Here is a 26,569-nt window from a genome sequence, read left to right on the forward strand (position 1 = left end):
AACTACTGGTGGAGGCATTTTTCTTCTCTTCATTTAGGAAGAGTATCATGATTGTCTCACTACAAAAGGTAAGACTTTTCCTTATCATGAAATTTTGTTAAAAAGTTTGAAAAGAATCTTTCTAATAGCTGCATTCAATTGAGATTAGGTGCCACACTGTTCAGCATCTCATCCTGGAGCAATATCTTTATCCATGCCCAATGTAAGTGCTGTTATGTTCTGCTTAATTGTTGGAAGTCTCTTTTGCACCATCCTTCCTGTGTAGGACTTTGGGACGTCTGATGCCAGTAGAAGTTAAATTACGAAAATATTCTATCATTACCAGATCTATTCCAAGCAGAGAAGTTAAAAGCTGTCACTTACTACATATAATTGTGACTGGTGCTAGCGCACATCTCCCAGAGATCCTATTGATCAACTATCACACTCTTGTGGCTGTGCTAAAACAATTAATTTATTCCAAAAACTCTTAGAATGACCTCCTCCTACTTTCTACAATTACATTCAAAAATTTCCCCCTCACTTTCTACAAGACTTCTTCTGTTAACATAATATGCACCTTCTTTCAGGGATGGTCTTCCTGGATGGTATAACTACAAAGGGCAACTGTTGTTATAATGGAGATCAGTATCAAATACCCATTAATGCAATGTTTACAAGAGCAGATCAAGAAAGCAAAAAGTCTACAGCAGAGGTCCAACTTGTTGCTGAAAACAACTCCACTGCTAGGGCTCTGTTACAAATATAAATGTTTTCTGATAGAATAAGGTTTGCAAAACACGGTCTCCAGGAGCAGTGTTAGTTGACCCTCTGTGGTACTGTGTGCATTAACATAAAAAGCTACAGCAGTGTTACATAAACAGCTCTATAAAAGTCAGTCTATCACGTGGAGTATTTGTTGGAGGATGAGATCACCTTGAAAACTATACATCAGGTAAAAATAGTGGGTAAGACAAGTTTGTAAGCTCAAAGGGGGCCATCAAATGATACTACACGTGACCTCCAGCCCCCACCCCCTTGAGTGGGGCAGAGGGTAACTTTAATCTTAAATGGAAACACCCATTTATTATTGCAGATTCGGATTCTCCATAAAAAGGTAATCAAGTTCTGTCTGAAACATTTTTTTAAACCATTGACAGATGGCGCTGAAATCGAGAAAAAAGTAAAACTGGGGAAGAACTCAGATTTATTTAGAATTATCCAAGAAAGATGCATCAAATCGATAAAAAATGTGCACCAATTCTTTCGTTATGCCAAATTAAGCTATTTTTGTACAAAATGTACTGTATCCTACTTTTAGCGTTACCCAGGAACAACACGACATGGACGTAGGAGAATGATGTTCCCATGGGGTGCTTCATTAGTGTGAGTCCCCTTTCCTCTCACAGTTTGGGATGCTTAATTAATGAAATTAGCCTCAAAGAAATTGTTCAAAATTATCCCCATTTGCTTTAATGCATAAAGTCAATCATCTGCGAAAGTTGTCCAAAATTTTGAGCAGCGCATCCCATGGTATGGCTGCACATGCTCTTCAAATGTGTTGCTCCATATCAACTTGGGTTGTGGTCTGTCTTTCATAAACAACATTTTTTAAATAACCCCACAAGAAAAAAATCAGGAGATGTTAGGTCTGGTGAACGTGGAGGCCACTAAATTGGTCCACCGCGTCCTATCCACCGAACCAGGTTACCATAAATTCAAAATGTTCTGCACATTTTTAGCATAATGGGGAGCTGCTCCGTCCTGTTGGAACCAGATTTGTTGCCTAGTTCCTAAATCAACATCTTCCATTAGCTCCAACAAATCATCGCAGACAAGTTGTAAATAAGATTCCCCAGTAACATTGAGGTCAAAAAAATACGGTCCTATCAAGTAACCATTTAAAATTCCACACCACACCATTAACGATCATTTGTGTTGATTGTCAACAGAGCAGTGCCAGTGTGGATTGACAGGGAACCAATAATGACAATCATGACAATTTAATTAGCCATTGTTTTTGAATGTATCTTCATCGGTGAACATAAGGCATCTAAAAAAAAATCATTGTCACCTCTTATCATTTCCACGACCCATTGGCAGAAATGCATGCATATTTGCATATCTTTTGGCGTTAATGCCTGTGTCAGTGTGATATGATACGCATGACATTTATGAGACTTCAAAATCCTCAAACTGTTGATTTCGGTATTCCAGTTTGTCTCTGAATCACACGACTACTCATTTTGGGATCCAGTTGAACACAGGTGACAATGATAATGGTGCGAGCATCATTTTCATTGTATTCGCGATGACGAGGTGGACGGTGCATGTATCCATTTTGAGCTTGTTGAGTGCAATTTCGAATAATGTTTTTGCTTGGATTGTCATCTGTTTGGGAAATGATCCACATATAATTGCCCATCTGCAGTGTATTGTTATGGCATTCACCTAAAATTAACACCATGTCAACAACCTCTGTAGGAGGGTAGTGAGCCATGTTTCGCTAAAGAATAATTTACTTTCGTCAGTTGATGTTTACAGTTCACGATCTGAAAGTGAAGTAACGTCTGATCGCATTGCACCAACCTTTATACTGAGTTCACAGTTTGGCCATGGTAGTGCCACAGTTGGGTGAGTAATGCAACTGTGAAGCATTCCCTAATGAGATTTTAATACCGCCTCCCTTCATCGAAAACTGTGGTGGGTAGAACACGTTTTGTAACAAAAAAAATAGCGTAATTTGGTGTAATGAAAGAACTGTTGCACATTTTGTATCAATTTGATGCATCCTTCTCGGATCATTCTAAATAAATCAGAGTTCTTCCACAATTTTAATTTTTCTCAATTTCAGCACCATCTGTCAATGGTTTAAAAAACATTTCAGGCAAAACTTGATTACTTTTTTATGGAGGATCTGAATCTGCAATAAAAAATGGGGGTTTCCATTTAAGATTTAAAAGTTTCCCCCCACCCCACTCAAGGGGGCAGGGGCTGGAGGTCATGTTTAGTATCATTTGATTTGAGCTTACAAACTTGTCTTACCCATCATTTTTAGCCAATGTATAGTCTTCAGGATAATCTCATCTGAAACTTCTGATGGAGCACTCTGTAGAAACAATAAGGAGTTCTTCCATAACTGATTTAACTGCTTGTAACTAAATGGTGACAGAAATGGGACTGAAGTGATAAATACAGTTGACACATGCACAAAGTCACATTGCCATCTGCTGTCAGAAAACCAAGGGTACTGTCTTGTCAGGCAGTTAGTCAGTTTCATGTTCCATGGATCATTTTTATGATAAATTGTAATGATGTGGAATGAGTGATTTTACATTCACATCACAAATTAATTTGTGAATATGGATACATGCAGAACTTTTATACTTGAAAAATGCAGATGTCACTTAGTAATTCCTACCCACCACCTTTTACGCATTACAATAATAGAAATTCTTCTCAGAATATGAGTTGTCAAAGAAGAAACTTTTTCAGTTTATTTTCAAATTTTACTTTTCTATCAGACATTTTATACCACCAGATAAGTGATCAAAAAGTTTGGTTGGAGCATTGTGTACCCCATTTTGCACTTAATGTGGAGTAATGAACATCATTTTTTCTTCTTGTATTGTAATTATGTTCACCTTTGTTCCTTTTGAACTGCAGTGGATTATTTACAACAAACTTCATGAGGAAATAAATATACTGTAAGCAATAATCAAAATTTCCTTAAAACAGATGTCTACAAGATGATTATGTATATGCACCACATATTATTCTTACAGCGTGTTTTTGAGCATTGAAGATGTTTCTTTCTTACCCCAGAACATTATTCCATATAACATTACTGAATGAAAATGTGTCAACTCACTGATTTGTCTCTTCCCAAGATTTTCAATGGTTCTAAATGCAAATGAGGCTGAATTGAATTGTTTTAGGAGTTTCAAAATGTACTTTTTCCAGTTTATTTCACATATGGACACCTAATTTTTTTTTTAAGTTTTCACCCTATTTATTATTTCTTCACCATATGTTGCACTTATCTTGTGTAGTACCTCTATATGCACAGAACTAAATATGTTGTGTCTTTCTAAAATTGAGAGTGAGACCATTTGCAGAAAACCAGTCAATGATACTTTTAAGAATTCTGTTTACCATTTCTTCTGTTCTGTATGCATGCTTGCATTGATTACATTTCTAGTACAAAACAAAACAAAAAAACTAATTATGTTTGTTAGTTGTATATTTGTCTAAGGGAGGGGGTTGAAGAATTATGAGCAATGTGAGTATGACATGGGAAATCTGTTTGCAGACTATGTTTTGAAGGAAATGCTTGTCTGTGAAGTATGATTTTCAGCATTCTGGCTAGTGACTGATTGCCACTGCAGATGCATGGGTGGTCAATCTGTATGGGGGAGACTTTTTAGTATCAAAGCGGAAGCATCAGCTGTGAGAGAGATAGCATCCTCCCCCCCCCCCCCCAGCCCCCCCCCAGCCCCCCCCTCCCCACCCAGTATCATCCCAGACCAGAAATAATTAATCACATTCTTAACCAGGGTGTAGAATACCTTTCATAATGTCTTGCAATAGGCAACATTATTCTGATAATACTTCTCAACTCTTCTAATGAGGTATTCTGCTGCCTACCCAATCTGTGAAATATCTGGGGCCATTCTAAAGCCACACTAACTCCCAACCCCTTGTTGTCAAACGGGTCTTATCCTCGTGAAAGGCACAGGGTAAAGTCCTATTCCATAAACCCACCTACCACATTCTATTCAAGTCATGTTACTGGCATATCCTACCCTATAAGAGACAGGGTCACTTGTGACACTGTCAATCCCATATAACACCTCTACTATAGTTTCCACACCACCACACCAACTTTTATATGGGCATTTCCATCAACCAAGTGTCCGCCCAAATGAATTGCTACCACCAAACTATTAGTGTAAAATGCTTGGGCATCTATAAATTGTGGAAAATGTCGACAATAAATGCCTGGGCAAATGCTCAAAATCCATAAATGCCCAGGAATTTATGCATTTTAAAGATTAATTGATAAGTGGCACTTATAAAAAAATTTAAGCTGATGTTTTGTATTGGGAAGGGTGTTTTGCAACGCTACTTCTGTAGTGGTTGGGTAGCCAAGTTGAAAAAGCTGCTTGAAAGTTATGAAAGAGTTATTAGATGATATAAACTGGACTGTAAACATAACTTTTTACATCTTTAATGATGTCAATTCTTGAGGTACTACATAATAATAAAAAAAGAAAACAAAACTCAAGTCTAAAAGTAATTTTTGGAATAAAATATAGTTTGCATTAAGTAGGTAGCCTGTACAAATCATTTTTACTTATACTATACTACTACAAAAAAAATTAGATCAAAAAACGTTTATTCATATTGATTTTAATTAGAGGTGTTTCATGTGCTGGTTCCGATTCCATAATTCCAAAAGTCACCGATTCTCTAGGAATTGACTAGTAACAGAACTGAACAATTCCAGCATCTTGGGCATTGGTTCTTTGTTATTAAATGTGTGTTATGTTATTCTTCCCATTTTATCTTCACAGTAATGCAAAAGTAGCTAACAAAAGGAGTAGAATAGGAAACAATAGTCTGTCTCAAATGTCACTACACCTGACGATAAAGTATCTTTTTCTCCCCTCACTAAAAACAGTTTAACATTTAAGAATACATTTATTATGAAGAAACACATGCGAGCTGTTGAATTCATTCTCTAATAATTTTGCTATCAGTAATCCAATAATAATTCTTCAATAATATCAGAGATCTGACATGGAAATGATAAGCAGCTGTCAGCAACACGTGCCCTTCCTTGGTACAGAGAGTGGGAATACAAGTTTAAAAAAAAAAAAAAAAAAAAAAAAAAAAAAAAAAAAAAAAACATGCTTTTTTTTCTTCTTTCTTTTCATTCATAATAATAAAGGCAATGAATGACATACATATGTTTCAATGTGAACATTTACTAACTTTTAATATCAGGAGAACTGTTCCTTTCTTATCTTAATTGGTACATTATACACTTCAGCAGTAAAAACTTCAAAAAGTACTTTTTTATAAATGCCCACATTTTGGGCATTGAAAACTGCTTTCGTTAAATGCCCATTTATCAATGTCCTGCCCACTGGGCATTTGCCCAACCCACATTACTACACTAAACTGAGGCCAAGAACAAATCTGACCACCCTGTGGCAGAACTTACTTGACTTCAATGACTACTTCACACTCTGTGTCATTTACATGCTCCCTCTGTAATATCAGCTTCTCTGAATTGCATACATGGAATTTGTCCTTAGAACACATTCTTTGGTTCCACAATCCTCCTGGCCTCAACCTCTGCTAGCCCCCATACCAAACCCACCTCTAGCCCTATCATCATACCTTGCACTTCACTCCATTAATTTACACACACACTTTTCTCTATATGGTCTTTCTCTTCCTGGGTTCTATCCTCCCCCCCCCCCCCCTCCCCACCTAACTTACTTCTCCACTCTACTGCGTGCCTCATGCAATTTCTCCTTCCTGCTGTAGGGTGGGCTCAGCAATACTACATTCCTGTCCCAGTATGTGTGTGTGTGTGTGTGTGTGTGTGTGTGTGTGTGTGTGTGTGTGTGTTTCAGCTCCAAAAGTGGATACTGTCCAAAACCTGAGCAGCTTATTCACTTAGTTTACATGCATTTCAACTGCTCAGCTATATGGTGAGTGTGAAACTTGAGTTTTTCTCAGCATATAAACTGTTCGCATAACTTACAGGAATTTAGTCGGATGACATCTTCTATAAACACCGTTATTTTGACAGGTGCACAGCCTGTCGTTTACAAGGCATAAATAAAACATGAAAATATTGCGCGCACACACACACACACACACACACACACACACACACACACACACACATTAGCACTACCACACAACCAAAAATGACAAGCATCAGAGGTTATCGATAGTGAATATCAATAACCAGCAGGAGAGGTAGTCACTCTGTTGTTTGACCAGGAAGAGAGCACAATTCCACTCACAGTGTAAGTGTAAGCCTAGTTCTCTATTTATAAGATCACTTGCTAAATTAATCTCAATTTCTTAACGACACTATCCCAACAGCTTGTATTGCACGTGAGAATCTTGGTGTTATTATATTCCATAGGATGACTGTTTCTGAGGTGATATCCTGCAATATCAGATTTGCTTGACTATTGTAAGCATGTGTGTCTCTTATGCTCAATACTCTGGACCTCAATGTTCCTTATGGTCTGACCATTACATGACAAGCCAAAACTGCAAGGTGTACAATAGGCACTTGCCATACACAGACCAAGATTATCCTTTATGGAGCCCAAGTTGAGCCCAACATGATCTTATACAGTGGTCGAAGAAAACATTTTACATCATATTTCCATAGAATATGTCCTACTGAAAATGCTTCCTGTTTAAGGGAAAAAGTCTGTAGACTTACGTTTCACCTTGTTATTACCAACACTCATGTTTTTCAAAGTTGGTTGATAGTGCAATATGTGTCTAATCTGTCTTTCACTATAACCATTCTGATAAAAGGTGACTTTAAGATGGGTTAACTCAGCTGACAAACTTGCTGCATCTGAGATGATGTGGGCGCAATAAACCAAGGTATGAAGTACACCTTCATGCTGAGCCGAATGGTGTCAACTACCACCCTGTAGATACAAATCAATGTGTGTTAGTTTCCTGTAAACAGCATCTCCCAATGTACCATCAACTTTATTCCTGACCAAAACATCAGGTAAGGGCAGGCTACCCTGCTATTCCACCTTCATTATAAAGTGAATATACAGGTTCAATGAATTTAGATGTTTCAAAAAGCTGTTTAAATCCACACTTCTTTGAGGCCAAACAACAAAAATATCATCCACATATATGGAAAACCACGCAGGTTCCAATGCTGCCAACTCCAGAGTACATTCCTCGTAATATTCCATGAACAATTTGGCAGTCATATGTGACAACGGGCTCCCCATCACAACTCCATCTGTCTATTTATAGTACTGGTTATTGAAAAAAAGTAAGTGGACATCAACACATGTTGACATAGAGTAATTAACACCAAACCTAAACTCAATCAAGCATAAAAATTCAGGCACAGGAATGCTAGTGAAAAGAAGGACCACATAGAAACTTACTAAAATACTGAAGTCATTCAAACTCAGTCCCTCTAACCAACATAAGAAATTTGCCAAGTTCTCAGTGTGATACACACACTGACTGACTACTATGGAGTAGCAATAGCAAGGTGTTTAGCTGCATGGTACATTGGAGCACCGATGTTACCAACAGTAGGCCTTAAAGGAATCCCATCCCATTGGATCTTCAGAAAGCCATATAATCTAAGGGGCACAGCACAGTAAAAATTAAGACCTGTGATAGTCTCATGTGACAAGAAGCTTCTCTTCAGAAGGTTGTGTGTCTTTCTCTCAAAAGTTTTTGCATGTCAGCACTGACTATGTGATATGCTGAATCAACTCATGAATACTGCTTCTTTTGAACAAAATCCTGCTTGTCCAATACAATGATAGCTATGACCTTGTCTGCAGGTAAAATAACAATATCAGAAACCTCCCTGAGTGAACATAAGGCAGCTCTCTCAGCAGCTGTTATACCACTCTTGGGTTAATGTGCCATAGTCAACCCAAGGCATGCTTCTCTCCTAACCTCGTTAGCAGCAGCAGGAGGAAGTTTAAAAACAACCTATTTGACAGAACTTATAACATCAACAACTGGTAAATGCTTGTGTGTCGGTGAAAAATTTAAACCTTTCCCTAGCATGGATAAGGTTGCATCTTCAAAAGCTTTCTCAGTGACACTGGTCACAGTCCTTTGAAGTTTAGTAGACTCCAAGTCTTTCAAACTTTCTGAATGCCAAGTAGTTACAGAATGAAATTGCCAGTCAGACTTTAACCATGAAGCACCCCCCCCCCCCTTTCCCCAACCAATCCCAAGCAAACAACAAAATTTTCGAAGTAATCATTAACTGCAGTAGAAATAGTTCTTTGGGAAAAAATGTCACCTGTCGGCAAGTATGACATTGATGCTCAGAAATACCTTGTAGCAATACATCTAGCTACTCTGTTGAGCCCACTAGCAGATCAGTGTGTGCATCACATTAAGAACTTGACAGATTTTTTATGTTGATTAGAGGAACCGTGTTTGAATGACTTCAATATTTTCATAAGTTTCTATGTGGTCCCTCTCTTCACTAGCATTCCTGTGTCTGAATTGTTATGTTTGATTGAGTTTAGATTTGGTGTTAATTATGCCACTTCAACATGTGTTGATGTCCACTTACTTCTTATTCAAAGACCAGTACTATAAACAGACAGATTGAGTTGTGATGGGGGCCCATTGTCACATATGACAGCCAAACTGTTTGTGGAAGATTTTGAGGAACATGCTCTGGTGCTGGCATCATTGGAACCTGGTGTTGGCAGCATTGGAACCTGTGTGGTTTTTCAGATATGTGGATGATACTTTTGTCGTTTGGTCTCATGGAAGTAAGAATTTAAATGGCTTTTTGGAACATCCAAATTCAATGCAGCCTTATATTCGCTTGACGATGTTTGTCGAGTAGGATGGTTGCCTTCCCTTCCTTGATGTTTTGACCAGGAAGAAAGTTGATGGTATATTGGGAGATGCCATTTATAGGAAGCCAATGTACACTTATTTGCATCTACAGGCTGATAGTTGACACCATACAATTCAGTATGAAGGTATAATTCAAACTTTCGCTTATTGAGCTAATGACATTTCAGATGCAGCAAGTTTGTCAGCTGCGTTAACTAATCTTGAATTCATCTCTTGTCAGAATGATTATAGCAAAAGACAGATTAGACATGCATTGCACTATTGACCAACTCTAAATAGGGTGAATGTTAGTAATAGGGAGATAACACCAAAATCTACAGCCTTTTTACCTTACACAGTGGACATAGCGAGTTAATGCACAATAACAATTATTGCAGTAAGCTACACTGCAGTACAGCCCGCAGTATTGGAGATGGAAGCTGTGAAGGAGACCACAAGTTGTGTCCTACCTATGACTCGTAAACACCTGCTGCTATTGCAGCATGAGAACGGCTCCTGTATCACTTTGAGCCATGCCATCTATGAACCTAAATAAATGATATTAAATATTATTCAATCAGTTTCAAAATCCGTACACTACCTTTTGCTATTCAGGAGAAGATTGTATAAAAATTTCAACATTGTAACTATCATAGTTTCAGAGATAAAATTGCTAAAAGAGTCAAAAGCCGACACTTAGGGAACTAAATTCAGTTAGGAAATATAGTAGGTTATCTTTTGGTATAACTGGAAAACATAAACAGAACTCTCAAAGTGCAGAATTAATTAAAGTTATAATATGAAAATCTCAATTAATTTTTTTTCATTTTCATAATATAATAATCAGATAAAATTATTATTTGTGTCTAATACTGTTGTGGGAATAAATGTGAGTAAATGAGAGTATGTATGTGGGACTTTCGTCAGATTTAAATGTTGCATGATATACTGTCTTAAGTAACCTGCAAGAGTTACACAAGTCTGTCGGGGGAAAATGATCCTAGGGAATTTACGCACTTTGCTGATGACGTATTTCTAGGTGTGATTGTTATTGTAACAGAGCGGCCAGGAAGTCAGCTAGAGTAAAATTAGTATCTAAAGATTATTTCCAGAATTATTGCCTTTTTGTTTTCATTTATTAAACATTACTTTAATATTTGTATGTCAGAATGACATAAATGCGTCTTTGTATAAGGATTGGTGAAGGCTAGTTTTGGCGCGAGTATGATCATGAGTGGGCACTCTGATTGGCAATGAGTATGATCAGCCAATCAGAATTAAGACAGTTCCCGCTCATTACCTGATAGTTATACTGGGGGTGAGGCTGCAAGAAGAGGAGTCGCCCTCTAGCTTTGAACGCAGACGGTCATCTTACTAGTGCGAGTTAAAATAATGTGTAAAATGAAGAAATATTTGACTTCTCACGTCCATATTGCATGGCCATAATAGTAGTTGCATTTACGGACAGTTTTGTGAAGTTGGGAAGTTTTGGAATTGTTCGGTTGGAAAGATATTCGCATGTGAAAATTTGGCCTTCATAGTATCCGCGTGGCACGTTTCAGTATTCACCACTGAGCATTTTTGGCGAGCAATTTCTTTTTTAGAAATCCACAAGAAGGACCGAATGTAATAACTCAAATTAGTGGTGAAATTAATGACTGTGAAAACATTGTTTAATTCGGGTCGAGTCTGGACAGATATCTGGCTGCTGTGTGTATGAAATGTGTGTATGAATTGTGAACTGGAAGAAAATAGCCAATAGTTTGAATGTGGACCGAATAGTACTGTTTCTCTGGCTATAAGGACAGAACAAACATTTTTGTGTGGAAATTTTGGACATTATTTTCCAGAAGCCAATCCATTTTCTTACTGCCCAATAAAATTTTAATGGCAGTTTTTCTACGGAACTTTATTTCATTACTAGAGTTGCACGGCCTCAGTAATTGTAGATATTAGATGGTGTTTTTCATCAACACTGCTTTTGCATCATCTAGTAAGTATCTATGTCGCCGCGTGAAGGGACATCAAGCAGATGCCGTTCTGAGGTGCGTGAATTTTAATGTGCAGCCTGCACGGAGAACAAAACCCCACCACGCTGGAACAGGAAGCCTTATCAATGTGATGGCTCATATTCTGAGGAAATATCATGAGAAAAATGTTTTTCAACCACCATCTAAGATCCTGTTGTGGTCCTCTTGTGATCGGTAAAGGATAACCACGGTCTACATAAGGTGATGTCTATTGTATTTCCTGCAGTTCTGGCATGTCACATATTGGTCAGACCATAAGGACCATGGAGGACTGTTGTACTGAGCATAAGCAACACACACGCTTACAACCACCACGCAAATCTGCTATTGCAGAACACCACCCTGGCAATGGTCATCCTATGGAAAATAACAGTACCTAGATTCTGGCATGCACTTCCTGCTTAAATAGAGTGTGAATTCCTGTTCTCAGGGCCTGGTCAAACAACACAGGGAGTGAGTTAATGCTACCTCACACAAGCCATCCCACTGGTTATTAATATTCAATATCAATCATGTCTGACATCGACCATCTTTGATGTTGTGATGGCACTACACTAGTGGTTACATAGAGACAAATGGCTAGTTTGAGGGGGGTGGGGGGGGAGGGGGAAGGATCAAACTGCATGGTGAGAGAGAGAGAGAGCGAATATCTCTCTCTCTCTCTCTCTCTCTCTCTCTCTCTCTCTCTCTTTGTGTGTGTGTGGGGGAGGGGGAGGGGGGGGGGGGACACAAGTGTCATTTTTCCACATATTCTGTGCGCCATGGTTGTAAATTTCTTTACACAGTGCTTTCTTGTTGCATTTGTGCCTTGAATATGACATGACCTGTCAAACTATCAGTGGGTGTGCAGCTGTCAAAATACTGACAATTCTTGAAGCTATCACCTGTCTGCAGTCCCATATGTTACTTGTATATATTCACCTCCACTCCAATCACTATTTATATTCCACCCAGGACTTCCCAGTATCATTGAAATCTTGTTATGTAGTTCTCAAATGGCCACAACCTGCATTGAAAACTGGCATCTAATAACTTGCAGGCTGAAATTGTTCCGATTCTGCAGAGTGGCCCAAAAGTCCTTTAAAATTTGAAAATGCACTAATTCATGGAATAATGTAGGTAAAGAGGCAAAAATTGACACACATGCCTGAAAAGACATGAAGTTTTAATGAAACCAAAACCAGTGCAGTGTAAAATCTGGCCAACAGATGGCACTGGACAGCAATATGTCAATGACACAACATGAGGACCATGTATAAAATGAGCAGTAGCGAGACAGGGATTCGGATGTGCCAGCAATCACAGCATGTTGACTGTACCAGAAAAGGCAATGTCAGTGTAGCTTTACTATCAGAATGGAGAATCCACTACTGCAGCTTTACGATCGTAACACCCTAATAAGTGTATTCCAATGGGTAGATGTCATGTGACAAGTGTCGCTGTGAGGAATATAATCACAAAGTTTGAAGCCTTGGGTTGTTCAGATGCTCAGCCTCAGAGTGGGTGATCAGACACAACTGCTAGTGATGCTCGGAAAGTTTAGAAAGAAACAGACACTTTAGCAGTCATTTCCACGTGGTGAAATCAGCACTCGTGAAGTCGCATGTCATAACAGCTTTCTACACATTAATGTTTGGAGAGCACTAACGCATATCCTAATGTTATCCGTACAAAATCCAGCATCATCATAAACTATTAGCCACTGATTTTGTGATGTGGAGAGCATTTGCAGTGTGGCCACTTCAAAAAATGGGGGAGGATGACAATTAATTGTCTAACATGCTGTGGGCCTACAAAGCCCATTTAACACTCCGAGGGTCTGTCAACACCTACAACTGCTGAATTTGGGCTACCAAAAATCCTATAACTGTCATGATTACAATGCTTGAAAGAAAGTCACGGTGTGATGTGGATTTACCATATCAATCATGATCGGACCCTTTTTCTTACAGGAAACGTGGTGTGCTGTTTTTCGAACTGTCAGCATGACAGGTGCAAGGTACACTAATATCTTACAGAATAGCATCATCCCTAGCCTGGCAGATGAACACCTGCGGGGAGGTAAGATTTTTATGCATGATGATACTTCACCCCTATACTATTACACATGTAAAAGATCTCTCACACACATTGTGTGTTGAGGATCACATACCGAGCCACCACTTCCTTCATGTTTGGCCTCCCAGGTCCCCAGACCTCAATCTGTATGATTATTGGTTGTGGGGTTACATAAAGTTGCAAGTCTACTGCGATTCTCCAATGTTATTAGGGATGCTAAAACACAACATCTGACAGTAATTTCTCACCATACCTACTGACATGCTGCACAGTGCCGTTCACAACATTGTTCCTCAACTACATGTACTGTTGATGAACAACTGAACAACAACAGACATGCTGAGCATTTGTTACAATGAACATCATCTTTGCTAGAAATCAACTGTTATGCTAATTATTGCTTTTGTGTCATATGAAATGCCACTGAGATCCCATATCATTTCAAGCATTTGTGTCAATTTTTACTTGCCTACATTATTCTGTGAAGTACTGAATTTTCAAATGTTAATCGACTTTTGGGTCACCCTGTATACAAGGGAAGCAGATAGGAACAACCCAACTCCTTTCTGAGAACAATTAGATTCCTTCGGACTACAATAATTTCCTCTCATACCATCCACACTGCTTAATGAGAAACACTTTCACCATTTCAATATAATATTTTGATTGTACTCCAATCAGAAGATGCCCAGATAGTCACATATGTTAAAGTGCCGCTTCCAGCACTTGGAGGTGCATCAGCTCTGGACTGAATTTGCCCAGCGGATTAACGGTGAGAGCCGATAAGCCAGCTGACCTGAATTTTGTTATTAAGTGGGTTCCCACATCCGACTAAGTGAATACTGGGCTGGTATCCAAGTCCCATCTCAATTCCAAGATTTGGAAACATTTAAGAAGTGTTCGCACTCCACAGACAGTTGGGATGCACAAATTCGTCCCGGGGGTAACTTGTGAGAGGGTGGCAACAGGGTGATAACAGGAAGGGAATCTGGGCACCCGTTAAAATTAACCTTGCTAAATCCAATACTAACCATGTCAGACTGTGTTGAGGCAAGACAAGGACACAAACAAAAGAAGAAGAAGAAGAAGAAGATTGTACTTTTCATTCAATATGTGAGGGGGGATCAAATATAAACGGGATTTTTGTTCCTGAACATCAACGCTTGGTATGACTGGCCACGCACTTCTGCTATGCTTAGGCAGAACCGTTAGAAGTGAGGAGCGCGTACTCTCAGTTATTTCCTGCTGTTTTGTCAGTAACGCTACCAATATCTGAGCAACAGGTGCACCCCTCCACTGCGCAACACATAATTATCAAATTTCTTGCTCATGAAGGAGTTATAAAACATTATCAAGGACGTGTATGTTTGCCTGGCATAAAAAGTTCAAGGAAGGACAAGAACATGTGGAAAATCAACATTCATGCGGTTAAAGACATTACTGATGACAATCAATGGGTGAGAGTATCGTAAATTACACAAAAAGTCAGAATCAGTTATGGGAGCTGTCAAGCAATCATCACAAACAACCTACAGTTCCATAAAATGTGTTCCAGATGGGTCCCTAAACTTTTGAGCAAAAAACTGGAGGTCTGTCAGAGGCTTACAGCAAGGTTTGTGGACAGAGGTGATGCATTCTTGAGTCAGATGATCACCTGCGACAAAACATGGGTTCACCACTACACTCCAGAATCCAAACAAGCCAGTAAGGAGTGGCAGAGGAAAGGGGAGGCAGCACTAGTAAAAGCCGACTTGACTGTCATCTGGCAAGGTCCTTTCAACCATTATTTTCAATCAGCGACGAATTTTGCTGATTAATTTTTTGCATGAGCAATTCACAATCAATACTGCTTACTACTGTGAACTGTTGAACAAGGCAAAAGTTGCATATCTGCATATTGCCGCAAAAGATGAGACCAATAAATTCAAAAGGTCATCCTCCACAACAATGTGCGACCTCATACTGCAGTTCTAACTGTCTCCAAGGTACAGAAAATGCACTGGACTGCACTTGATCATCCTCCTTACAGCCCAGACTTATCGCCCTGTGATTTACATTTATTCAGACCGCTTAAAGAAGCTCTAGGAGGGCAAAGATTTGAAGATGATGAGAGTGTGGAAGACTTCGTGCGCAAGTGGCTTGTGACACGACCCAGTTCTTTTTATGATGAGTGCATGAAAAAGGTGCCCATACACTGGGACAAATGCATTTCCAAAGCAGGAGACTACATGGAAAAATAAATTATAATTGCCTTGAGTTTTTCAATGAATGAATTTAAATAAAAATAAAATCCCATTTATATCTGATCTGCCCTTGTAGATGCAAAAAATTTATCCATAAAAATGTATAACAGAATATTACTAAACTATTTTCTACCCCTTTAATACCATATCTAACATTTGAATTTAAAATAACAGTTTTACTTACAACAAAAGAACTGAACTCCACATGAGGACTGTCGAAACTTGTTGAAATCAGAAAACAGCTCCACTTTCACAATTATATTAACTTCACCCCGTATACCATGCATTGTGTCAAACACAGGTATCCAACCAGCCATAGTTGCACCTTAAAGAGGAAAATATTATGAATATTGGTATGATATAGATTTGCAAAATTTTAATTGTGTAATGATATTTATGAAAGATACTGAAACATATTTCAGTTTCAACAACAAAATAAAATGCAAATAAATACAGGGAATGTATCACATTTTAAATTTTGAAATATTACAACACTTGCATGAATGTAGTCTATCCAGGCATATACCACTGATCAAATAATGTCAGGTTTCCAGCCATGTTGCAGTGTTGAAATGAGACTGACTGAAATGTTACAGTATTTCAACACTGCGAGCCAGCTGGAAATCTGAGAAATTTCTATCATCAGTGCAACACATCTACATAGTTTCAAGTTCTGTCATGAAACTACTTCAGACATCAATACAAACAGCTTAATTACAAAAAATTTCAACAGAAATTACCAGTTTCAGTTGGTATTAGCCATATTTAGATGTACATTATTTACAAAAGCATTTAAATAAGAAAACATTTTAACTAACCGATTTATGCCAAATATAGAAGCATGGAAAATACTGTGATAGCATACTGTACAGGAAAAGCAACAGATCACTCATGAAAACAATGTAGGAATCACACTATCAATGAAAGTACTTGGGGAACAGTGTGTGCATAAAGGGTAAGCATTTGATGAACTGGTCATGTTCTGTTGAGCATAACTTTGATAAGTGTAAACAGAATAATAATGAATGCATATGTTTGCATGCTTACTTCTATTCAATGGGATCTATACTTCTATTACTTCCTCCAGATAATGTCAAAATTAAGAAAGAGAGAAACATACCTGTGTAGGTAGACATCAGTAATAATTAAAACCTCCAAACCACAGTACAAATATACAGCAATATAAAAAGGAAGGGGTGAATGGGGGTGATGAAGTGTTGCTGAAGTTCATCTCACAACAGTATTATCAGGATTTCACAAGAATATAGTCCTCTAGCCTCTCTCACTCCAACTCCAGCATGTAACCCACAAGAGATGCCCCACCGACTCCAGTAGGAAACTGCATCGACAAGCCAGTCAGTGCTGGAGGATCACCAATCCATTACTGAAGCAGGTGTTCGCCTCTGTAGTGCAGCAGTAGCATTTCCACCTACCACGCAAGGGGGCCCGGGTTCAATTCCTGGCAGGGGACTGGGTGTTGTGTGTCCTTCATCATCATTTTCATCATCATTGACACACAAGTCGCTAAAGTGGCATCAACTAAAATGATTTGCAATACGGTGGCTGAACTCCAAATGGGATATCCCAGCCAATAAATGCCAATATGATCATTTCATTTCAATGAAGCAAGTGTGGTGATTATGCTTTGAGTCATTATGTGTGGCACTAAGGTAAAATGTTCTGGAGTTAAATTAACTGCACATTCATATTTCCAGGTGAGAGCTGCTATAGTGTCACAAAATCCACAGTCTAGGCAATGAGGGAATCATTGTTTTCAAATATGCACATACAACTGTCGTTCATTAGTGAGAGATGACAAAAATAGAAGAGGTATTACAGAATATCAGCTCGTGCATTGTTGGTTTAAGTGAAGTACACTGTCAAAGTGAAAACTGCCTTTGCCTGGATTTAGGAAATATCATGTATTACTGTGATGAACCAAACGGAAACCTAAATTAAGCTCATCCATTATGGATGGTGGTACATTAAAGCATTTCCTATTTCATGTCACAGATCCAGTACCCAGCATCATGCTATGAATCAGATACATAATTTTCACGTGCACCATATATGAAGATTAACCTGAAAACATTCTAAGACTAGTTTATGGAACAAAAGACTAATTCAAAAAGTGACTGGTTTCAGCAGTCAAACGCAGCTGGATTTTTAGTAAAACCAGAATGCATGAAAACACCTATTATGAACATGTTTTTCATGAAACATCCATGTTGCAAATGGACTTAGTGGGGTTCAGTTTTGAAGAGAAAAATGAAATAAACTTCATTCTTATCAATAAGCCGCAAAACGTTAAAAATGTCTGTTTTGAACAGGTTCAATATGAACAGTGAGTGATCACTGATTAACAACAGCAAAATTTTAAGTGAATATATAAGATGAAATATGAAGCTAATTAATGGAAAAAGTTAATCTCAAAGAACAGAAAGCAGAATTTCATGAAAGAATTAAGGGAAAATTAAAAGAATGTAAAGTAGAAAATGTAACACAAGTACTAAACACAGCAGCTTAGAGATGGGTGGCTTGTGTACATCTCAAAATCAACCAAAGAAGCTGACAAATAAAACGTTAAGTTTCATGGACAAGAGAAGGAAACTGAAAGTATAATCAGACAAAAATAAGACAGAATATAAAGATCAGTGCAAGGTTTTCACAAAGAGCATGAAAAAAGACATTGTGAGGTACAAAGAAGATACAGTGAAAGCCAGTCTTGAAAATAAATCTAGTTTAAAAGATGGTCAAGCAGAATCTTATGACTGGAAATAATCAGCTAATAGTGTTAAGACATAGATCAAAGCCAAATTACAAATAATGAAGATAAACTCAATTACATTGGTAATTCTTATAGTAACCTGTGCAGTAAAATCAATGATAATACCTTGATCCTAGATTACTATATTTGCCAGTGTATAAGATGCACTTTATTCCTTCAAAAATAAGTGCAAAAACTAGATGCATCTTATCCACAGGTAGCAAGTTAAGGTATGTATCTAAAAGCTCCATTTCCTCCAAATTTCTGTTTTTCAGCTTGAAGCAATTCATTGTTAGCTTCCCCGTGAATTTTAAGCATTCCAGTTGTGTAGAGCTGATGCACATGCGCTATCATTAGTTTTTATATTATTCGTTCAAGCTTCAGTTATTGTCGTGTTTAGTTATTGTTGTGTTTAGTGTGAAAGTCCACTTGTGCCCTACCTATACTGTGATTTTATTTGTAAACTATGGCTGAAAAATGGCACTGCTATGTTACTGCATTTATGCTGCAAGTGATTGCATGTGCTGAACATCATGAAAAGAGGGCTATGAAAGGCATTTCGGAACAGCTCCAACTGACAAAATGATAAGAACTTTGTTGAATCAGAAAGATGTTTTAAAGAAAGCAACTCACGGTAAACATAATCTTGAGAAGTGGGGCTGTTAAATGGCCAAAACTTGAAGCAGAACTCAATACTTGGATTTTAGAGAACAGACACGAGGGAATTTCTGTTTATATGACGATTATTCATCAAGTGAAAGCAATATCCCATAACAAAGGGATTGCCGAATTTACTGGATCAACATCATGGTGTTCAAGATTTACGATGTGGTATCAGCTTTGTATGCGGACCAAGACAAAAATATCAAGGAGATGCCAGCCAAACACGAAGAACAAATTGCTCAAATTCATCATTAACGCAAGGAAAAGAGAAAAGTTTGAATTTTCACAAACTGGAAACATGGACGGGACTCCACTAACTTAAGGCTTCTGACAGAACTGTGAATTCCAAGGGCACAGAAGCATTATTGTTACAATTTCAGCGCACAAAAAGACTAATTACACTGTCATTTTATCATACCATGCTGATTGGACAAAATTTCCATCACTTTTGGTTTTTAAAGGAATGCCAAAAGGAGGAGGAGGAGGAGGAGGAGGAGCAGATTAGTGTTTAACGTCCCATCGACAACAGGGTCATTAAAGACGGAGCAAAAGCTCGGATTTGGGAGGAACCATCCTGGCATATGCCTGAAACGATTTAGGGATATCACAGAAAACCTAAATCAGGATGGCCAGGGTTTGAACCATCATCCTCCCGAATGTGAGTCCAATGTGCTAACCACTGTGCCATCTTGCTCAGTGCCAAAAGGAGTATTTGTCTATGTACACAATAAAGGCTGGACGAATGGAGGAGGAAGGAGTTTGTGGATAGAGAAAAATTGATCTAGGCAATCTGGAGACCCACTAAAGAAGTCTGCCCTGTTAGTATGGACTCAGTTTCGTTCTCTCAGAACAGAAGACATTAAAAATAGACTGAATGAATCGAAGACTTAGTTATCTGTAATTCAAGGATGGCTAACTACTTTACTTCAAAAATTAGATGTATGTATCACCAGACCATTTAAGGGACTTATCAAAGATGAGTGGAACAGATGGATGCAATTGTACATATTTTGAAACTATATACACCATCAGGAAGCAGTACAAGCCCTAGCATTTCTCAAGTTTGTGAATGGGTCAAACCTTCACGAAACAGCAATTAAATCATTTAAGAAGTGTGGAAACAGTACTGCACTGGATGGTATGGAGGATAACTTATTGTATGAGGATCCAGATGCTGACATAGTAGCTTCAATATTCCTTCCTTCAGCTCTGAGCATGAATTATGCAGATTTGAGTACAAAAATTAAAAGGTGAGCACTTTTTCCTATTTATATTTCCCAGATATTTGGTGCACATGCTCATATATGATATAATTGTTTTGCAGTAGACATATTAAGTGAGAAATTTTTTCCCTAAAAAAAAGTCTTAAAAAGTGGGGTGTGCCTTTTATGCTGGTGTGTCTTATACGTCAGCAAATACGGTGGTTAGCTGCTTCTGACTCCCAGATCTCAGATATACTCCCCACAGAAGTCAGACAAGCTACAGACAAGCTCAAAAAGGAACTGCACCACATAACTACGACCTCTCAGTCGATATTTTATAGCTCATAGATGAATTTTTTTTACAGAATTTAGTTATAATATTTTCAATGTGTCTGCACAGTGGAACATTGGCAAGAGATTAGAAAAAAGGCAATATAGTCCTAAAACATATGGAAGGCAGTACTAAAGATACAAGGAACTATCACCACATCGGGCTTCTGTACATATTGTACAAAGTTTTCACAAAAAATCTGACTACCACAATGAGCACTACACTTGACCTGGCTCAGTCCACTGAGCAAGCTGGGTTTCGCACAAGATTTAGTACAATTGAGCATATCCTCTCTCTACAAGAAACAATTAGTAAAAGATATTAGTACTTTCTACCTCTTTGACTTGCATTTATAGTTTGACAAGGCTCATGTTTCATGTGATTTGTCACTCAGCTGTGATTGAGGCTGTAATGGAACAAGGAGTAGAACATGGCTACATTACACTCTTATCTAACATATAATGAACCTCCACAGCATATGTGTGTGTTGTTGAAAGAACTAATGAATTTCCATTGAAAAATATGAAAAAGGAGGTGACTATCTCCAAAACTTTTTTCAGCAGTCCTAGAAAACCAATGTCTAAATGAAAGTGGAAAACAAAGGGAATCCATGTTCTGGTAAGAAGGTTAAATAAACCTGAGATTTTTGACAAAACTGTTCTATTTGCAAATAGTATAGAAGAACATCACATATTAGTTATCAAACTGGCATTACTCTGCTCCGAAGTTGATCTAAAAATGAACTATGACAAAAATCAAGATCATAATGAATGAATGAACACTGGAGGGAAACATATGTGTTGGAAGTATACAACTGCAAAGGGTAATAGAAAATGACTATCTGCGTCAACTTATAGATATCAAAGGAGACATAAAACCAAAATATTTTGACAGATTACATTGGTCTGTCAAATTTATGGAGGATACTCTTGCATGGCCTGAAGAAAACAGTTTCTGGCCAGTGTATACTACCAGTAATAACTTAGAGCTTTGAGACATTAACACTAAATAAATTAATTTATAGAAAACTCATAGTAGCTCAGAGAGGAATGGAAAGACCACTGTTGGGCTACAGAAAGAAAGCAGCACATATGATGTACAACAGTGGTCAGTGACATAACAGAAAGAATAAATATCTTGAAATGGCAGTAGGCTGGTAATGTCACTCAAAAAATGAATGGCAGGCAGTCAAAATAAATACTAGATTGGAGCCCAATTTACCAAAAAAGATTGAAGGGAAGCCCACTGGACAGGTGGCACAGAAACTTGCAAAAGGCAGCTGGATTCCATTGGCAATAGGATGCTCAAGAACTTGCTAGGATCCTATGTCGCACTCTGACTCAAAGAGTCCACATCACCAAAAGATTGAACTGCCTGATATGATGATATTGATCATGATCATGATCATGATGATAAAAATCAAAACCACCATTAAATCTTGGTCCAACACAACTGATTGGAATAAAAATAAAATGGTTGTAATGACATACAACAGAACTGCCTCCATTAAAATTTAACTTCTGTTTTCTTTCCTTGCCAGTTCTGGGAAGAACCTCCTCATTTCTTATTTTATCAGTCCATTTAATTTTTAGCATCCTTCCGTGACACCACAGCTCAAAAGCTTTGACCGTCTACTTTTTCAGTTTTCCCACAGCCCACGATTTAATTCATAAATTCTGTACTCCAGACGTATATTTTCAGATATTTCTTTCTCAAGTCCTATGTTTGATACTAGTAGAGTTCTTTTGGGACACCGAGTGAGGTGGCGCAGTGGTTAGCACACTGGACTTGCATTCGGGAGGACGACTGTTCAATCTCGCATCCGGCCATCCTGATGTAGGTTTTCCATGATTTCCCTAAATCACTCCAGGCAAATGCCGAGATAGTTCCTTTGAAAGGGCATGGCCGACTTCCTTCCCCATCCTTCCCTAATCCAATGAGACCAATTACCTCGCTGTTTGGTCTCTTTCCCGAGACAACCCAACCCAATTCTTTTGGGCCACTTTCTTTACTTGTGTTAGTCCACTTTTTATACCTTCTTTCCTTTGACCGACACGCATAATTTTCTTTCCATAACAGCCATAGTCCTTAACTTTGTCTGCTAGGTGATCCTCAATTTTGTTGTTAAATTTGTCAGTAATCCTATATCTGCTACTCCTAAATACTTTATTTGCTTTACTCTCAGAACACAAACTGTGCTCAGCAGACTCTTCATTCAATTGGAGCTGCAATGCCTTCTCATTTACAAACAGGATAGCAATGCTATCAGTAAATATTATCATTGATATCATTTTGCCCTGAATTTTAAGTCTACTACTGAGCCTTTGTTTTATTTCCTTCATTGCTTCTCTGGTATAAAGGTTGAATAGCAGAGGATAGCTTTACGCAGATTTTAATGCAACCACATCTCTCTTGGTCTCCCATTCTTATTTTTACCCTCTTAGTTCTTGCACATATTGTATATTACCTGCTACGTCGCCATTAGCTGTGGTACACAGCAGTAGCATCAGGGAGGGAGTGCCACATAACAGGCAGTCTCAGCATGGTGCCACAAATAGTACTGTCAGTTACCTCCTAGATGGCACTCATATCAACTGTTTTAGGTTTCTGCGCAAGATATAAAACAGGCCATTCCTCTGCCAATAGTTACCACTGCCACCAGAGAGTGCACTGAAACTGAAAGCTATCTGCAACATCTACCAAATAGTTCACATGATGACATTCATACACCGAGCACACAATTTGAGCGACGGAGTGCCAACACTTGAGCAGTTATTGCCCAGTTCCTTGCCAGTTTCTGGCAGTCCTCATCAGTTCCACATCATTTATCACCCAGATAAATCAGTTCTTCAGTGTTACAAGTTACCTAGTGCCGATCAGTTTTAGTAGTTGTACAGTTTACACCACATGTTGAACATAAGTACAAATGATAGTCAAAATATTTATCTATTGAGAGATTGAACTTAAATATTCTAAACAGCAGTCCATTCTGAACTTTAATTAGATTAGCTAGCAATCATCCACTGTGTTAGGTTAGCTTTGGTGCAGAGCTCTACATCAGTGCCACACCTTCCCTGGAAGTCAAAGCCAAGTATATTTTGATGTATTTTATTTCCATAAATGATTAGCATCATTTCTCATGGTTTCCTAGTGATTTTGTTTTAGATATATTGCCAGTGAAGAGTTTGTAGCTCATGTGCAAGCAACCCAATTCCATTTAAACTATGGATATCTGTGGCAGGGGGTTTGCATACTGCTACCTTTGTTTACACTACCTACCTTTGGTGAACACAACATCACTTTCCTTTCCCTTTTGTATACCCACTTTGCTGAATATTCCAAACATTTTGCACCACTTTGTATTATTGGATGCTTTTAGTAGGCCAACAAATATAATGTGTGTGTGTTAATTTTTAATACCTCTTGCTTTTATCTTTCCAAAATCCAAGCTGATCATCATTTAACAGATTCTCAATTTTCTTTCCCATTATTCTGTATACTATTCTGGTCAGCAACTAGAATGCAGGAGTTATCAAGGTGACTGTGTGACTGTTCTCACATTTACCTGCCTTAGCTATCTTCGGGATTGTATAGATGATACGCTTCTAAAAATCTGATGGTTTGTCTCCAGTCTCATAGATTCTGTAAACTAATTTGAAAAATTCTTTAGCTGATACTTTCCCAATGATTTTAGTAAGGCTGGAGGAATATCATTTACTTGTCAAACTCTTATATTAGATCTCCTGCATTCTCTAAATCAATACTTTTTTTTTTCTGACAAGTTAGCAAACAGTTCCTCCCTTGTAGAGGCATTCAATGCACCCTTTCCAACCATCTGTTCTCTCTTCTGCAATTAATGATGGAATTTGTTTTGCACTGTAATACTGATAGCTTTGTTTTCAAATTCTCTGAAAATTATTTTGACTTTCCTATATGCTGATCCTACCCTTCTGATAACCATTTCCTTCTCAATTTCTACATACTTTACCTCTCCTACTGCAGGTGGCATGCATGTACCATCTTCCAACTTAACCAACTTTAGGTGGACCTAAAGTTTAAAGTGTATTCCAAATCATGGTGGAACTTGGCATTTTTCATGTACATAAAACATTACAAGAGGTGAAAGAAGTAATGAGTTACAGAACAAAAATCAGAATGTGAACTGAGGATTGAGTCTCTGGTTTCATAGTTAACCACTCACCAACTCACACACTTTGCGACATTGTAATCATTGATGATTTAATTATACCTCCTGCTTAACACTGGTGTGAGTAATGTGAATGTGAACTTCACAAAGTTAATCTGATGAAATCCCATGGCGTCCAAATATTATAATAATTTTACATAAAGCAATAATATTGTAGTGACCTTATGTGGTCCTCATGCTGGGAACCTAATTATGTAGCAGTTTCGGACATGTCCGAAAGAACAAGATACCATCTTCATACAGTTAAGGCTAACCAACCATTGACCTCCTTCTTCTGTGCTGGAAGAACACACATTGTCCGAACTCTTACATGACTCGGTAAGATTGTCTGCCACAAGTAATGAGTGTAATGGGAAGGGGCACTACGAATGTAGTGCGTGGACGTTAAGTTGGGAATGTGAGTCTCATGGGGAACGTGCAAGAGATAAATCCCTGCAGTCGCACTATCCTCTGTGCCCTCGGTGGCTCAGATGGATAGAGCATCTGCCTTGTAAGCAGGAGATCCCGGGTTCGAGTCCCAGTTGAGGCACACATTTTTAACTGTCCCCGTTGATGTATATCAATGCCTGTCGACAGCTTAGGGTCTTGATTTAATTATCATTTCATTTATGTTCATTGTTGTCTTCCTACTGTCACCAGCACACATGTCCTGGCATTTACAGTTGAATTCTTCCAATGCAAGAAGCAGACCGATCAGTCTTATCATGCCTGGGCCACAACCCTCCACGGCCTTAGTCACAAGTGCCATTTGGTCACAGCCAGCTCAAAAAAAAATCATATGCAGACATCATGGTCTTCGATATTATCATCCACTCTGCCCCAAATAAGGAAGTCCAACATCAGGCCCTCCAGTTAGAGAACCGCTCCTTCAATGAGGTTTTGTCAATTGCCCAGTCGTATGATGTGTAACATGCTGCTGGTCAGAAGCTGGAAGCCTGATACAATGTCATGGGAGTACAGGATGGCTCGGCTGTGTCTGCTGTATCCAGGTAGGACAACCTAGCAGTGGTGCAAGACGGCCAATCCAACAGCTTCCACACAGCTTATAAACAGTGTTCCAGCCATCATTCCCTGTTTGTTCCAGTCATCATTCCCTGTTGTTGTCTTGTGTGTCTCATTACTCCTAACATGACAGATCAGAGTGACCCTAGCATTGGGCTGTCTGTCACAAGTGTCAGAAAAAAGGCCACACTGCGGTAATCTGCCACTCAACTGCATAGAATGTAGCATGAGCGACCATGGATATGGAAGGTCATCGTCAGGGCCAGTTCCCGAACAGGATTCCAACAAGCTTTTTATTAGAGTTTTGGTTCTATCGCGACAGATGCAACTGCATGTGAAACACCAACATGGCAGTTTCTTGCTTAATGCCCAAACATATGCAGACATCAGCTCTTCACTGCTGATGCTGGTAAACAGGTGCCCTGGGGTATGGTAAACAGAAAATGCCCTTTCTTGGGCAATTCATGGT

General features: G+C 38.5%; 1 protein-coding gene and 1 non-coding gene across 4 annotated transcripts in view; one reads left to right on the top strand and one right to left on the bottom strand.

The window, feature by feature from the left end:
* LOC126297602 (C2 domain-containing protein 5) overlaps positions 1–26,569 on the bottom strand; it is a 217,252-nt gene that overhangs the window by 100,043 nt on the left and 90,640 nt on the right. For all 3 annotated transcript variants that reach the window (XM_049988584.1, XM_049988585.1, XM_049988586.1), the window contains one exon: positions 16,113–16,253. In XM_049988584.1, the coding sequence (XP_049844541.1) occupies positions 16,113–16,253 (141 nt within the window). The remainder of the gene's footprint in view (positions 1–16,112; positions 16,254–26,569) is intronic.
* On the top strand, positions 25,553–25,627 carry Trnat-ugu (transfer RNA threonine (anticodon UGU)). Its single transcript has one exon. It is a non-coding gene; the product is annotated as a tRNA-Thr (tRNA).

This window comes from Schistocerca gregaria, chromosome X (genome assembly GCF_023897955.1).
Source record: "Schistocerca gregaria isolate iqSchGreg1 chromosome X, iqSchGreg1.2, whole genome shotgun sequence".
Lineage (NCBI taxonomy): Eukaryota > Metazoa > Arthropoda > Insecta > Orthoptera > Acrididae > Schistocerca > Schistocerca gregaria.